Source organism: Triturus cristatus, chromosome 7 (genome assembly GCF_964204655.1).
Source record: "Triturus cristatus chromosome 7, aTriCri1.1, whole genome shotgun sequence".
Taxonomy (NCBI): domain Eukaryota; kingdom Metazoa; phylum Chordata; class Amphibia; order Caudata; family Salamandridae; genus Triturus; species Triturus cristatus.
The window spans coordinates 175,800,474-175,816,562 of NC_140590.1; the positions used below are offsets into that span (position 1 = coordinate 175,800,474).

The 16,089-nt window shown below is 46.8% G+C and overlaps 1 protein-coding gene across 1 annotated transcript in view; it reads left to right on the forward strand.

Moving 5' to 3' along the window:
* LOC146809159 (IgGFc-binding protein-like) overlaps positions 1 to 16,089 on the forward strand; it is a 135,332-nt gene that overhangs the window by 41,854 nt on the left and 77,389 nt on the right. Inside the window, exon 4 of the mRNA XM_085614836.1 lies at positions 14,084 to 15,310. Within this exon, the coding sequence (XP_085470962.1) occupies positions 14,084 to 15,310 (1,227 nt within the window). The remainder of the gene's footprint in view (positions 1 to 14,083; positions 15,311 to 16,089) is intronic.

Below are 16,089 nucleotides of genomic sequence, written 5' to 3' on the forward strand. Positions count from 1 at the left end.
CTCAAGCACTCCTACTTCCTACTTAAGCCAGATGCAGCGGCCGCAAGCCCGCCTGTGCCCGTCAGTGCCCGGAACGCGACTAGCGCCAGAACCCCTGCCTGTTTTGTAAGGTATACGCATTCGCACAATCAACTTATGTGTCTTAATCTTGGTAAATGTGTGACTCATAAACTACAGCTGGAACAATCCCCCTTAAACCCCTTACGCTGCAATATCTGTGGCTAGGTAGGCCTAAGTCCAAATCTTAACGCATCTGACTTTAACAACAAGAACTCTCGACCTATTCGGTGTATTTTACTTATTACCAGATCAATGGTCAAGCACAAACTTCACTTAGAGTGCCTGATCGAAATAGAGAATCCGGACCTGGTTTTTCTCACAGAAACCTAGGTAAATGAAAATAATGATCCAGATTGGAACATGGCAATCCCAGTTGGCTATTTTGTCAGTAACCTTGATAGAATGAGGGCAAGGGGTGGGGGAATAGCGATAATCTCTCGCTCTCAGTATACAGTGACAATCACTCCAGAACCTACCCTAGATGCTGAAGCTATGTCTTTTAGTATAAAATTCATTAATATAGAGCTGTCTCCAGGTCTCATGATCTATAGACCTCCAGGTCCTAGATCCTCTTTTACGACGTCTCTCCAAACATATATGGAAGCATGCCTAGACACCGAATCATTTACGATACTAGGCGATTTTAACTTTCATTTGGAAGCCAACAATAATCCTGACACATTCTCATTATTAGACAAACTGACTAGCTTTGGTTTGAACCAGATCGTTTGCGAGCCAACACACCATGCGGGACACACACTAGATGGCATTTTCACCAATAATTTACTCATAAAAGTCAAGACTGTCTGTCCCTTACTCTGGTCTGACCACTCAGCGGTACATTTTACCATCACGCCAGCAACCTCAAACGGTGTTCGGAAGAACAGACCCTTGACCGTCAAATATCGCGCCTGGAAGTCAGTTAATAAAAAGGATCTAATATCAGCACTATGTGAAAAGGCCGTAAATCCTCCTGACTCCAACCAATCCGCGACAGTTTTTCATAACTGGCTTAATAGGGCAGCCAATATTGTGGCACCAGAAGTTACTAAGCACTCTCGAAGGAAATTAGCTTCGTCCCCTTGGTACTCTGCAGAACTTAAACAAGCTAAAATTAAATGCAGGCAAAAGAAACGCTGTTGTAGATCGGAATATAGTAGCGTACAGACAAAAGCGTATTGTGTAGCCTTAGATGAATATAAAACGGCAATTACACTAGCTAAAACAGCCTACTTTACCACCAAAATTCAGGAGGCCTCAAATTCCCCAAAATAATTATTTCAAACGGTCTCGGTGCTGATGAAGTGTCTGCGGGACGCAATGTTCTTACCTGACGAAAACTTTATAGACAAGCTGGCAGGTTTCTTTCAAAACAAGGTTTAGTCTGTATATAACGACCTTCTAAAATCAGCCAAGGATGTAGGGCACAATAATCCAGGACAGCCTGAGAACAAGGTCTTTCACTGTGGCTTACCGCAATTTCCACTATTGGGAGAGGAGGAAGTGGCTGAAACTTTGTTGAAGATCAAATCAGGGTCCTCTTTAGATCTCTGTCCACTGCATATATTGCATTTGGTTTCAGGTGAGATAACGCAATGCCGCACTGTAAACTCAAATCACAGAGAGGGCAGAAAATAGCTCCCCCCTCCTGCTCTTCCTTCTGAGCCGCAACAGTATTGGAGTGCTTTGTTAGTGTTTATAGCTCGGATCATATGTAACTCTCACTTCACACTTTGTGTCTGTGTAATTTACAACACTTGCACATCTTCTTCACTGCACTATTTATCACTACTTTGAAGACATCGCAGGCCAGTCTCTTCCTCTGATATTTATAATCTCACAAGGGGTCCAGAAGGCCCTTTATTGCAATGCAAAAGGTCTCGCATTTGCGAGAGTATAAGCTATTACTATTGTAAATGTTAATGCCTTTTATTTATGTTTTAAAACCCACAACATAATTAAAAGGCATTGTCATTTACAATGCCAGTAGCCAAACTCGTGTGAATGCGAGACCTATTGCATTGCTAATGCTTGTTTTTCCTGGGAGCAAACACCATCTGTTATGTGCTCTGTGTGTACCTGTAATGCTGAAATAAGTCACAAGCATCAGATTTGAGGCTGACACAGGATCCACAAAGCCTCTTTTGGGTGGCTTACATTCAGTTTAAGGTTGTAAGTCCAATTACAATGTGATTAGAATAAAATGCTTGAAACTGAGATACAACATCAATATAAAATCGAAGAAATTTGGCAATAGCAATCTATAATGTAAGATATTGATGATGAGCAGAGCTGGGGAGACAAACAGTTCATGTCATTGAATGAAATAGATCAACGGATCATCTCTGACTAACTGACTTGAGTACATATGTAAAATTGATTGTAATGCTTCTACTGCTAATGTTTTTGAAAAGGAGGTTGGCAACCGCCCTTGATAACTAATGGATAGTCCCTATGTCAGTTTCAACTTGTTAATTCTCCTACATATCATTGTTTGGTATTATTCAAGTGCCTATTGTTTTTCTTTGTGACACTTCACCTTCTGTTTCCTTTATTTCATTTTTCTTCTTTTCACTTATATTTTATATATTTTATCTGCATCTTTATAAATTATAGCATTTTAAATGGAATATTTATCATATTACTTACATCACACCATATTTTGATCTTTTTGTTACTTGATGTTACATTTTTATTGCATGTTCTTATTTGTTTTACTCAAACAAAATTCAAACTAAAAACAAGAATGTAATGCAAGATATGCTAACTATGTGGAACAGTGGAAAAGTGGTTATTTGTTCCATTTAGTAAAATGAAAAGGACACATAAATTACATTAAGGTCATCTTAATTTCTTTTGCAAGAACTACACAGTTATAAGATAGACCCTAATTGAGTCTAATGTACTTATGATCAGCATCATCAGCTGAAGCAGTGCAAAACTTTGGCTTACATCACTAACCAGTTTTTACTGAAGACAGTTTTGACAAGGAAGCCAGTTTCAGGAAGATCTCACTGTATTTCTGGGCACAATTCAAGTAGGAAATGTCAAAATATTTTGGTTTTGATTATAACTTGCCTCTATTTGTGGATGCAGTCCTTATTAGGGGGATTTCCCCAAAACCTTTTGCTTTTTGTCCTCCTGGTTTTTGCCCACTTTGTTTTCCTGAACTTAGGTCCCTGGGCACTTTCCCCTGCACTGCAGTGGGAAAGTGTGCACAGCCTTCCTACACATGCCAGGACAGGGTGTTTACTTAATTGGTTTAGGTGTCACCTGTAAGTGCCAGGTGAAAGAGTACACCACATACCCAGGGCAGGGGCAACACAGGCTAATGGGGGGATGCAGCACTGATTGTGCCACCCCCCCCAGAAGAGCCTATAAAAAATGTCTCATGCTCAGGTTGGCGGTTGGCCTGGCTCACTCCGTGGCCAACCTTGAGGGGGCTGTTCCCTACCACCACATCAGGGTAGATGAGGGTCCAGGTAGGTACATCTGCATGTGCTCTTCCCGGGTAGAGATGAGCCCCATGTGGGTTTTCTCTAACTAGCGAGTCAACTCTCCCCTTTGGAAACATCTCCAGGGTGTGGCTGATGCCCTTATTATGGAAATAGGGCGTGGTGCACTTTCCCACTGTCAAGGTAGCGTGAAAATGCAAGCTCCCTTCCTACACCCGTTAGGAATGGGTGCTTAGCCACAGGTTCGAAACATAAGTCAGGCCTGCCAGTGCAGGTCAGTGTGTGTGCACACTCGCATCTAGGGTGGTCATAACCCGTTGACCAGCCCTGTCAGTGCAGGCCGGTGTGCGCACTGGCACATGCGATGTTGTAGAACCTGTGTCTAGCCTGCCATTGCAGGCTGGAGTGGGCACATTTGCACCGATGATGTCCCTGATTATGTGACCGGACTGCCATTGCAGGGTGGGGTGCGCACTTGCACCAATGGTGTCACTCCATGAGTGTCAAGTCTGCCAATGCAGGTTTAGGTAAGCTGTGGCACTGATGGTGTCCCAAACATCAGTGCAGTTCCCCATTGTGTGCTTGGGTGCGCATTGGTACTGATGGTGTTTTCCAAATGCGTGGCCAGCCTGCCATTGCAGACTGATGTGTGTGTGTTGCCCCGCTAGTGTTACTGAACATGTGTCCAGCCTGCCACTGCAGGCTGGGGTGCGCTTTGTACCGATGATGCATCTGAATACGTGACCATCTGCCATTGCCATTGCAAGTGGAAGAGGTGTGGTGCAGCGGCCAGGGTGCCTGACTCCGGACCATGGGGTTCACTGTTCGATCCCCGGTACCAGCGGCAGGTTAGTCCAGCACCATGTGACTCTGGGTAATAGCTTGCTTAATCTTCCCATTGGCCACCAGCGCCGGGACACCTCTCCAGAGGTAGCTGTGTGCTTTACAAATGCTGGTATTTCATTTCGTTGCGGACTGGTGTGAGTGTGACATCGCTGGTATTGATAAATTCATGTCCAGAACTGGCATTGATGGTGTCTCTGAATTTGTGTCCAGCCTGCCACTGCACATTGGAACTTTGGGCTGAAACAGTGGATTGCAGTGGTGCAGATGCAGCATGTTTTCTATCACTGGAATTGTAGTGACAACCCCTTTCCAGTGGTAAAGGTGGCTTTGTCATGATTTGCTTAGAAATGCCACTATTAAAATGTGGGTGTTTCTCTGCTCTAAAACTTTGTTGTGTGCCTTTGTGCTTGGCTCCAGTCCACACTAGAGGATGGGGGAGCACATCTGGGCATTCCCCAGTGACAGCTATAAAACACTTGGCATGCAACAGGAATGACAGATCTCTTCCACTTGCGGTCCTAGATGGAGAGATTGGAGGAAGAGGTTTTGACCCTTGGCCTCTGGAGCCAGGTCGTGGCCCCACTAAGGATTAGGATCTGCATTCCGTGGCCTAATGGCGGAGAGGACTAATATTTAGAGGAAAATCTGTGTTTCAAAGGGAGTCTGTTTGAACCACCCCCAATTTCAAAGATGCACTGTAGTGTAACTACTGGTGCCATTTCCTTTTGCAAAAGCCCCTCACAATATTGTGATGCTTCTGTGTTCTTTCAAACCTTCTCCTTTGGAACCATGCGTGAGAGGTACACAATGACATTTGGGACATGTTGTCTTTTTGAAAAGAGACATAGAAGACATGCAGGCTAAAAAAAGAGACTAACACAACATGCCTGCCATTCAGAAAGCACTTTAAATCCGAGCTGTATGTGTAAGATTTCACGCAAGCCAAGTGTTCTTTCTCATTGTGTTTGACATTGTGAAAGGTTTAATTTGTGCACAGTATAAATCCTAAAACAAAACAATACATAACTGAAACAAAATCAAAGAACTGCCACGAAACAATGATGGGGCTTTATGTATAGTTTAAATGTGCTTCTACACATCTGTCCTACTCTCCCCCTCTGTAATGCCCCCTATGTTTTTCACCCATGCATTCCACCATTTATTGAAAAAAAACAGTTTCATGTACAATGGCACTGTTGGACTTGACCCTTTTAGCAGGGTTATCCCTGACCTTATTGCCTTCCTCCTGGTATTTTTTCTGACCTTGTGGTGGTTTCAGGACTCCGGGCACTTTATCACTGCTGTTTAGTGTAAAGTGCATGAGCTCTCTATGATAACCTTGGTAAGATTTGGGTATTCAATTTACCTATTAGTCCCTGGTAAAGTGGTACCTCATACACCCGGGGCCAGTAAATGAAATGCTACTGGTGGACTTGCAGCGCTGCTTGCGCCACCTACCAAAGTAGCCTTTCAAAACTGTCTCAGGCCTCTGCTATTGCAGGGCCTGTGCGCGGAGTTTACTGCCGCTGTGATGTGGCACATACAATGGGTGCTACATCTGTGACTCCCCTTTTACTACATATCAGTCACCCCTAAGGTAGCTAGCCCTATGAGCAGGGATTCACTGTAGGTAAAAGGTAGGACATGCGCCTTAACTTTGTGGCATGTCCTGGTAGTTACAAACAGTCATTTTGGTTTCTCACTACTGTGAGCCTGTCCTCTCATAGGAATGCATTGGGGATTCCCTAATATGAGTTTCAGTGGTAATTCCTGACATGAAAGGAGTAGCATTGTCAAGTTTGATATGTTTGGAATGGTGGTAACAAATGCTGCGTAATGGTGTTAGCAGATTTATTATTACTATTTTAGAAATGCCACTTTTAGAAGTGGACATTTCTGTGTGCTATGTGTTTTTGTGCCTGCCTGTTGTGTATTGCATGTCTGGCTCTGGAGTGTCAGAGACTGGGGAGGTGCAGTGGCTCCAGGGGGGCTGGGTGTGTCAGCGCTAGGCTGAATAGGCCAATCATCATTTGGAGTGGTGGGAGGAGTAGCACCTGGGCCTGAATGGGACTGGCCTGCCTTCCACAATGCTGGCTCCACCCCCGTTGTGTGTCTGGGGCCAGAGCCTACACTAATAATGAAGGTTGTTGTGCACTGTAAATGTGTTTTCAAGTGCCCCCAAGAACTGGGCACAGAGCCCTATGCCAGGGGGTGAATAAAGGTTACCTGATTAAGCCGAAGGACTGCTGGGCGAGGAGGAATGTCTGTAAGACCCAGCTGCTGGCTCCTGGGGTCCATCCGTGCTGGCCAGCCCGTGCCCAGCTCTAGCCCCAGGAACTGGGGCCTTAGCGCCTCGTGAGCACTTCATTTTCATGGCCGTAGTGCCAGGTGAAGAGAGGAGCACTTTGTGACCTGTAGCGTGGGCAGTGCCCCCTCTCCTAGGAGACCTGGGCCCCAGGTGGGGGCCCACACTGCCCCAGGCATGAGGAGTGCCTCAGGGGTTTTTGCGCTGAAACTCGCTGTGCAGCGAAGCCTGCTGCATCGCGGAATTCCCCTCAGAAGGAATGCCGGCCTGGGGATTCATCTGTGCTGCCTGGTTGTGGGACGACCCGCCGGAAGTCAGGCAAAGTCTGTGCCTGACAGTGGGCGGGGCCCCCTGCAGCAAGCGATTCACCACAAATCCTCGAAGTCGAGCGGGAGCCTACCCTGCGTTCGTGGGCTTCCAGGGCCCGAGAGGAAGTCAGGCGGTTGTGGCCTGGTTGGGGGCCGGCTGGAGGATGCGCCGCCGGAGCAGAAGTCAGACAACCCTGTGCCGGTAGTGCTGAGGAAAGCCCCGCTTGCAGCCAAGACCAAGACAGAGCCTCGCAGGCTCACCGGACACTGAGGGAGGACCTGAGCCTTGCAGGTTCCCTGCTGCTGCATCCTTCCTGTTTCCCGGATTCACCCAAGAGGAGAGGTCTACGGCGGGAGCTACAGGGAGCTCCAGAATCCGGCCCGATTGGCCCCACGAAGAGAAGCCCCGGTGAGTGGGGCTTACAAGGCACACTGTTGGGGCCTGCTTTTTTTAAACATCATTTGCATTCTGTCCATCAACTGTTGTTTTTGCATTTGTCACCCCGAGTGGGACGGGTATGCTCAGACGTGAGTCCCGTGCTCTCCATGCCACTGGAATCAAGCTATCCTGACTGAAGAGGGGTGAAACCCCAAAACTGGTCCTAGGATGCTTGGCTCCAGTCCAGGGAGGACCTGGCTTGGCAGTTTGGGCTGGACTGTTCCCATGAGGCACAGGGTCAACGCTGATTTGCATATGGCTGGGTTCAAACTGGAATGGCATGGTGAGCAAAAAAACGATGGATTTAGGCCCAGATCTCTGTATTGGGGTGAATGTATGACATTGTTCTGCATTCTGTCCATCAACTGTTGTTTTTGCATCTGTCACCCCGAGTGGGACGGGTATGCTCAGACGTGAGTCCCGTGCTCTTCATGCCACTGGAATCACGCTATCCTGGCTGAAGAGGGGTGAAACCCCAAAACCGGTCCAAGGATGCTTGGTTCCAGTCCAGGGAGGACCTGGCTTGGCAGTTTGGGCTGGACTGTTCCCATGAGGCACAGGGTCAAGACTGATTTGCATATGGCTGAGTTCAAACTGGAATGGCATGGTGAGCAAAAAAACGATGGATTTAGGCCCAGATCTTTGTACTGGGGTGAATGTATGACATTGTTCTGCATTCTGTCCATCAACTGTTGTTAAGGTCTCGCTGAGCCCCAGCGCTTGCACTGGCTCGAAGAGACATTTTGTATGTGGGATTTTCAAAGTGCTGCTGGCTGGCCTAACTCTTGCGTTCACACGATCGTGCACGCGCGCAGCCGGCCGCCAGCAGCACTTTGAAAACTCGTGTGCGTCATCGCGATCACTTTCGCTTTCAGAGTGATCGCGATGACGCACGCGCACACACAACTCCCGCTTCTCCCCCTCCCCCACCACATTTTGCGTCTCCGGCCGCTCGCGCGCGGCCAACGCTTATTTAATCATGTAGTCATTGCTTTTCTTAATGTATTGTAGATTCTAATTTGTGTTTCACAAATTGCTGAAATTCTGTCAACCCAGACCTCTTTTTCGAGCAGCTGTTTTTTTGCTGCCTGTGCTGGCTGGAAGAAATGTAACGTTGTCCGCCTCCCAGTGGTGGTAGTGAACCGGTCTTTGTGCCAGTTGTGCTACACCCTGTTCTCATATTAGGGTGGCGTAATGTGCGCGTGTCCCTCTGCACTGGCCTTTTCCCTTTACCATCGATCATCTTCCTTAGTCTTTCACTCACCCACCCCACACCCCACGCATTCTAACCCTCAGGCTGTTTATATCACATTTGCCCATCTCTCTCATCTTGCCTTTGCTTTGCTGTGTGTGTCTCTGCAACACGTTCTCAGCGGTCACTTCATCTCCCCACACTCCTGACTTTGACTTCCTCCTCCGATGCTGCGGTGCTCGTTTCTACTGTGTTTGCGCATGCGTCCCAGGCTCTCCCTGCCTGTCTTCTATGGCCTGTCATTTCCAGATTCTTTCGACCCCTCAGTCCGTGCTGTCTCTGCCTCCCCCTTGTCTGCAGAGGCTCCCTGTTTGTCTCTCGTTATCATCGCGGCCTGGCTTGTCTAGTGTCACTCTCTCAGCCTCTCCCGAGTCTCCACTCTCTTGTTAGTTTTGCCCTCTCTATCCCCGTCTCTTCACCCTGTGTGACCCTCCACTTGTCCTGCACGCGCTCCCATCGCTCGGTGACTCCTCCTCGTCAGCTCTCCGACCACCCTCCGCCCGTCTGCGTTTTGTTTTTTGTTCGTCATAAATATTAAAAAATGTAAATTGTGCTAAACTAAATGCACCAATGCCAAGACTCTTAAAAAACGAAAATACTAACGTTTATTGAGTATTTGTAAGTTTTATGTAGCCAGGAGTGCGCTGCACGCTGGGGCTTTTAATCCAATACACACAACACTAAAATTAGGCCTGTAGAAAACCGATCAGGTGGCCCCCTAGACATGAGGTGTTCTTGCTACGAGTTTCTTGTATTTGGCACACTTAAGAATCAATAACAGTAATGAGAGGTGCATCTAAGGTGGGGGGGCTCTCTCAGGAGCCATGTAATTCCTCTGAGCACCCAACACTTCCAGTGAGCAAGGAGTCTTGAACTGTGCAGTGTATTGGAGCACTTGCATTTAGGTCATCTGTGGGACACAGGCTTGAAAACCAGCGGGGCGTACGCAGCCTTTCATTCTTATTAGGTCGGTGAAATAAATACCAATGAGTTGTGGAACGCGAACACCTGAACATCAAATTCTAGTTTTTCCTTTGCTTTGGAATTCGATGTGGTGACTAAAAAGTTGTTACAGCTGCAGATTGCTCTGCTAAGCACTCTGCCCCAGCCCTGCAAGCTTTTCTAAAGCTTCTTACACGAACACATTTTTGCAGCATCATGAAGTAACAGTAGATGTTATAGCACCCGGGATAATGTGTTGCATGGCTAAATACTTAGAAGGTCCTAAAGGCAAGACCTATAGGCTATGCCAATGCTTGTTTTGCATTTGTCACCCCGAGTGCGACGGGTATGCTCAGACGTGAGTCCCGTGCTCTCCATGCCATTGGAATCAAGCTATCCTGGCTCAAGAGGGGTGAAATTTCAAAACCGGTCCTAGGATGCTTGGTTCCAGTCCATGGAGGACCTGGCTTGGCAGTTTGGGCTGGACTGTTCCCATGAGGCACAGGGTCAAGACTGATTTGCATATGGCTGGGTTCAAACTGGAATTGCATGGTGAGCAAAAAAACGATGGATTTAGGCCCAGATCTCTGTACTGGGGTGAATGTATGACATTGTTCTGCATTCTGTCCATCAACTGTTGTTTTTGCATTTGTCACCTCAAGTGGGACGGGTATGCTCAGATGTGAGTCCCGTGCTCTCCATGCCACTGGAATCAAGCTATCTTGGCTGAAGAGGGGTGAAACTTCGTAACCGGTCCTTCGATGCTTGGTTCCAGTCCAGGGAGGACCTGGCTTGGCAGTTTGGGCTGAACTGTTCCCATGAGACACAGGGTCAAGACTGATTTGCATATGGCTGGGTTCAAACTGGAATGGCAAGGTGAGCAAAAAAACGATGGATTTAGGCCCAGATCTCTGCACTGGGGTGAATGTATGACATTGTTCTGCATTCTGTCCATCAACTGTTGTTTTTGCATTTGTCACCCCGAGTGGGATGGGTATGCTCAAACGTGAGTCTCGTGCTCTCCATGCCACTGGAATCAAGCTATCGTGGCTGAAGAGGGGTGAAACCCCGAAACCGGTCCTAGGATGCTTGGTTCCAGTCCAGGGAGGACCTGGCTTGGTTGTTCAGGCTGGACTGTTTCCATGAGGCACAGGGTCAAGACTGATTTGCATATGGCTGGATTCAAACTGGAATGGCATGTTGAGCAAAAAAACGATGGATTCAGGCCCAGATCTCTGTACTGGGGTGAATGTATGACATTGTTCTGCATTCTGTCCATCAACTGTTGTTTTTGCATTTGTCACCCCGAGTGGGACGGGTATGCTCAGACGTGAGTCCCGTGCTCTCCATGCCACTGGATTCAAGCTAGCTTGGCTGAAGAGAGGTGAAACCCCGAAACCGGTCCCAGGATGCTTGTTTCCAGTCCAGGGAGGACCTGGTTTGGCAGTTCGGGCTGGACTGTTCCCATGAGGCACAGGGTCAAGACTGATTTGCATATAGCTGGGTTCAAACTGGAATGGCATGGTGAGGAAAAAAACAATGGATTTAGGCCCAGATCTCTGTACTGGGGTGAATGTATGACATTGTTCTGCATTCTGTCCATCAACTGTTGTTTTTGCATTTGTCACCCCGAGTGGGACGGGTATGCTCAAACATGAGTCCCATGCTCTCCATGCCACTGGAATCAAGCTATCTTGGCTGAAGAGGGGTGAAACCCAGAAACTGGTCTTAGGATGCTTGATTCAAGTCCAGGGAGGAGCTGGCTTGGCAGTTCGGGCTGGACTGTTCCCATGAGGCACAGGGTCAAGACTGATTTCCATATGGCTGGGTTCATACTGGAATGTCATGGTGAGCAGAAAAACGATGGATTTAGGCCCAGATCTCTGTACTGGGGTGAATGTATGACATTTTTCTGCATTCTGTCCATCAACTGTTGTTTTTGCATTTGTCACCCGAGTGGGACGTATGCTCAGACGTGAGTCCCGTGCTCTCCATGCCACTGGAATCGAGCTATCCTGGCTGAAGAGGGGTGAAACCCCGAAACCGGTCCTAGGATGCTTGGTTCCAGTCCAGGGAGGACCTGGCTTGGCAGTTCAGGCTGGACTGTTCCCATGAGGCACAGGGTCAAGACTGATTTGCATATGGCTGGGTTCAAACTGGAATGGCATGGTGAGAAAAAAAACGATGGATTTAGGCCCAGATCTCTGTACTGGGGTGAATGTATGACATTGTTCTGCATTCTGTCCATCAACTGTTGTTTTTGCATTTGCTTTTTTTTAACAGCTGCGCTGCCAGATTGCGGGCAGCTGCGACGTCTGGGGCATTTGAACTCAAAATCCTTTAGTGGAGCTGAATAAGGCTCCACCTGGTCATATGCCCCCTTTATGTAGTCCTGTGGTAATAGTGCACTTACTATCAAAAGTTCCGAGTGGGACACACATGGAAACAGGGGCTGCAGAAAATGCATCTTTTGGGTACAATTGTGACCTTATTCGATCACTTAAAGGTAAAGAAATTCTAAATCACAACTTTATCAAAACTTCAAACACATTTGTCTGCCTCAGTGGGAGACAGCCTACTTGATTACTCTGTTGAGGACAACAGCCCAGCTCAACTCCCCAAATGGACCTACTAAATTTCTCCAAGATGCCAGAACTGACTCTGCTCCTTGGAACTCTCCCTTCTTCGCAACCCTGACAAAAGCTAACGGGCTGTAAAAGGCACTACTGGATAGTCAAAAAAAACCTTTCATCTTGCTTTTTTTTATAATGCTGGCTCCACTAGCTCTGAGTAAATGTCTTAGAAGTAGAGACTCAAGGGAGTGCTGAAGTCAATCACTCCATGATACTCTTCCAAGTGAAAAATAATTCTTTCATGCAAGTATCATCTTTCCTTCGCTGTTCTAGCAGCATTCTGGCTTTTAGACAGTGGGAAGCAGTGTAAGCATGTGTACTTGGATCCACCACTTCCCTCTCTAGTCAGAAAGTGACCTGTGAGGTTTCACTTTACAGAATAAACCAGCAGTCCTTAAATATCTATTCCTGACATCAACCAGTTTGATGTTGCTGTAGCTTGGATAGCATGTGATGTTGAAACGTGATGCTATGACCTTTTTATTACATTTCACAGCCCCCCTCAAGGATTCACATTTGTTAAGTCCTTCCTTACGGAAGAGGTGGCCCTGCATTTCATTTAAAGGTCCTTGTTTGACCACTTTCATGGGAACTGTTGGAAAGCTACTGCTCGGTGCCAATCCTCTGTATATGCAGAGAACCCTCTGAAGAGAATCGCTGTATCCAAGCTTTGACCTTCTCATGGCTACAAACGTCCTAAATGTCGCACAGTCTGCATTGCCAAACAGGTGATAGGGCTGAAATAAAGCTGAAATAATGTGCTTATGCGGACTGTTTTACAGCAGGCCACCGTGTTCACCAAAAGAAGACCCCCTGAGAGTAACATTTGAGGTATCCCTTTGAGTTCCCACTTAGGCTAGTAATGTCTCCCGCAACAAGTATGCAAGGGCAGGGTCTGATGTCTTCTGAAGGTATTATCAGAACCCTGATGGGAACTTATCAAACCATTGTGTGCAGAATTTGTATTAGGCTTACCACTGAAGTAAAAGAGGCAAACATAAAAAGTAAACATACATTAAGCTTTCAAATAACGTCCACTTGTTTTTAAGTCCCCCAAAAAGGTGCAGAGCAGGAGGAGACAGACTAAAACAACTACTGCCTATACACTTGAGGAGCGGGAGGTCCAAGGGTAAATGGGCAAGATTATGATAAACATAAAAGGGGAAGCAAAGAGAGGTGCACATGCGAGAGGGGGTAGGAAGGAAAAGAAGGAAGTTGTGTGCTAGGAGCGCTAGGTCTTGGTACAGAAGAGACTAACGGATATTCTGAGAAGGATAAAAGGAGACTTGGCAGGCAAGACCAGCCGGCAGCCACAAAGTGCGAGGGAACAACCTGCCACCTGTGTGGGCATGAGGGATGAGAGTATGATTCTGATAGACATGTACACCGGCAGGAGATGGGCATCTGGTAACTGGAAATAGAAAATATTGGTGTCTCTAAGGAAAGTGACAGGTAGACCACTCTCACAGCAGTCAACTCGACTCATGTCATGAGGGTTTATTTTCAGCCAATAGCACTAACTATGCAAGAACATGTATTCTTACTGTCCTCAACGATGGTATTAGCCTACAAGTCCCAGCATGCCTATCACTCTTCGCCATGAAGCTGGGACTGATGTAAAGCCGCCATTATGAAAGCTATACACTCCCAGCTTCCCTTTAATATGGCAAAAGATTGGGAAAGAGGCATTTCGTGTTAGAGCAATCAGTACCCACGAGATGAGCTTTTATTGGGCCTGGGTTTATAACCAGCACATCTGACCGGATCCCTTTGTAAGGCCAATGACTGTTGCTATCTCTAAATAACAAGAGCCACATCTTGACTCTATCTTTCTGTCCCACAGGTCCCTGCTCAACAGACTCCCTAGGAAAGAACTTTGTCACCGTGTTCATGAAGAATTATCTAGCCAACGGTGAAGAGCCAACTTTGCAAGTGCTGATCACAGGCTATACCGCCTCGACTATGGTCACTGTGACCCTCCAGAAGACAAGCTTTGCTAAAGTGCTCACGGTGAACGAGAGGGAGATGGTGGCTCTGCAGATACCAAGCACTGCTCAAATCCTCTGGACAGGCAAATTCTGCAATACAGTCACCATCCAGGCGGACAAGGACATCTCTGTCATCTCAGTAAACAAAAAGAGTTTGAGCACTGACACCACCATAGTGTACCCAACTCAAGACTGGGGCACAGAGTACTACATTATGACACCACTAGACGAACTGTCAGTTAGATACAATGAGTTCTCAGTGATCAACAATGAAGAGACAAACAATGTCAAAATCTACCTCAAAGGTGAAGTCACCTTTCAGGAAAACACGTATCCACCACACACCACTCTCTCGGTCATGCTCGAGCCTCTGCAGGCCATCCAGATCCAAAGCAAGGAAGACTTGTCCGGCACCAGGATTGTTTCCTCCAAACCCACGGCTGTGATGTCCGGCCACACGTGCACATGGAAAAACACCAAATGCAATCATGTCTATGAGCAGCTCCTGCCCACCACCAGCTGGGGGGACACATTCATCGTGCCTGCAATTCCCTTACAGACCGGATCTAATTACGTATTTATCACAGCATCCAAAACCACACGCCTGGACTACCAAGCAGGATCCAGCAAAGAGACCAAGAGCTTGGGAGCGGGAGAAGTGGTGAAGCTTGAAGTTAAGCAGGCAAACCCTCTCTACGTCAAGGCCACTGCAGGTATCCAGGTCATTCTCTACTTCACGGGCTGGACTGCCGAAGACGGAACCCTATACGATCCCTTCATTATCAATATACCAGATGTTAACAGCTACTGCGTGTCCTACAACACGTTTGGATTGAAAGACTTTGATAACAAGGCCATCCTGGTGGCCAAGACATCCGCAACATCGACAATTACTTCCAACAAAGCCTCCATCCCTGGACTGAAATGGAGTCCGATTGAGGGCACAGACTTCTCTTGGAGCAGCTTCAGCTTGGGGAAAGATTTCAGCATCAACATGATAGAAAGCAGCTCTCCATTCGAGGTTCTGAGTTTCAGAGTATCTGTGATGGACGGGTATGGATCACCAGGAACCTGTATCACCCGTGAGTATGTTACATGACATTGGTCTATGTCAGGGAGTGCATTTGAGTGTATCGGACACTGTCTGAACTATTAGGTGCATCTGAGAGTATATCAGACAGTCTGAGCCTGTAAGAACATCTGAGTGGACCGTAATCTGTCCGAGACTGTAAATATGTGAGTGTCTCTTGCACTTGAGATACAGTGAGCATATCTGAGTAACTTTTCAACTATGAGATGCTGCAAGTTTGTGTGTGCCCCTTACACTACAAGATGCAGTGAGTATCTCTGAGTGCCTCTTACACTATGACATGCAGTGAGTATATCTGAGTGCCTCTTACACTTGATATACAGTGAGTATATCCGACAGCCTCTTACACTACGAGATACAGTGAGTATATGAGTTCCTCTTACACTACGAGATGCAGTGAATATATCTGAATGCCTCTTACACTAGGAGATGCAGTGAGTATATCAGAGGGCTTCTTACACTACAACATGCAGTAAGTATATCTGAGTGGTTCCTACACTACGAGATACAGTAAGTATATAAGAGTGATCGTGCAGTCAAATAGCGCTAATTGTGTGTGGTGGGTTCGCACTCACATGTTGTTTAAAATTGAACTTGTAGTGAATTTTAACTATTGAAGCTGAATTGAATTTTAAAAATTGAAGCTGAACTGAATTGTTTTAAATTGAATTTGAACTCGCATTCTTTTTAAAAAAACGATTTACCTAATTTGTGGGGGGTGACTAACTGTTGCACTGTTGCACCGTTAAACCAACTACTTATCTGATTCTA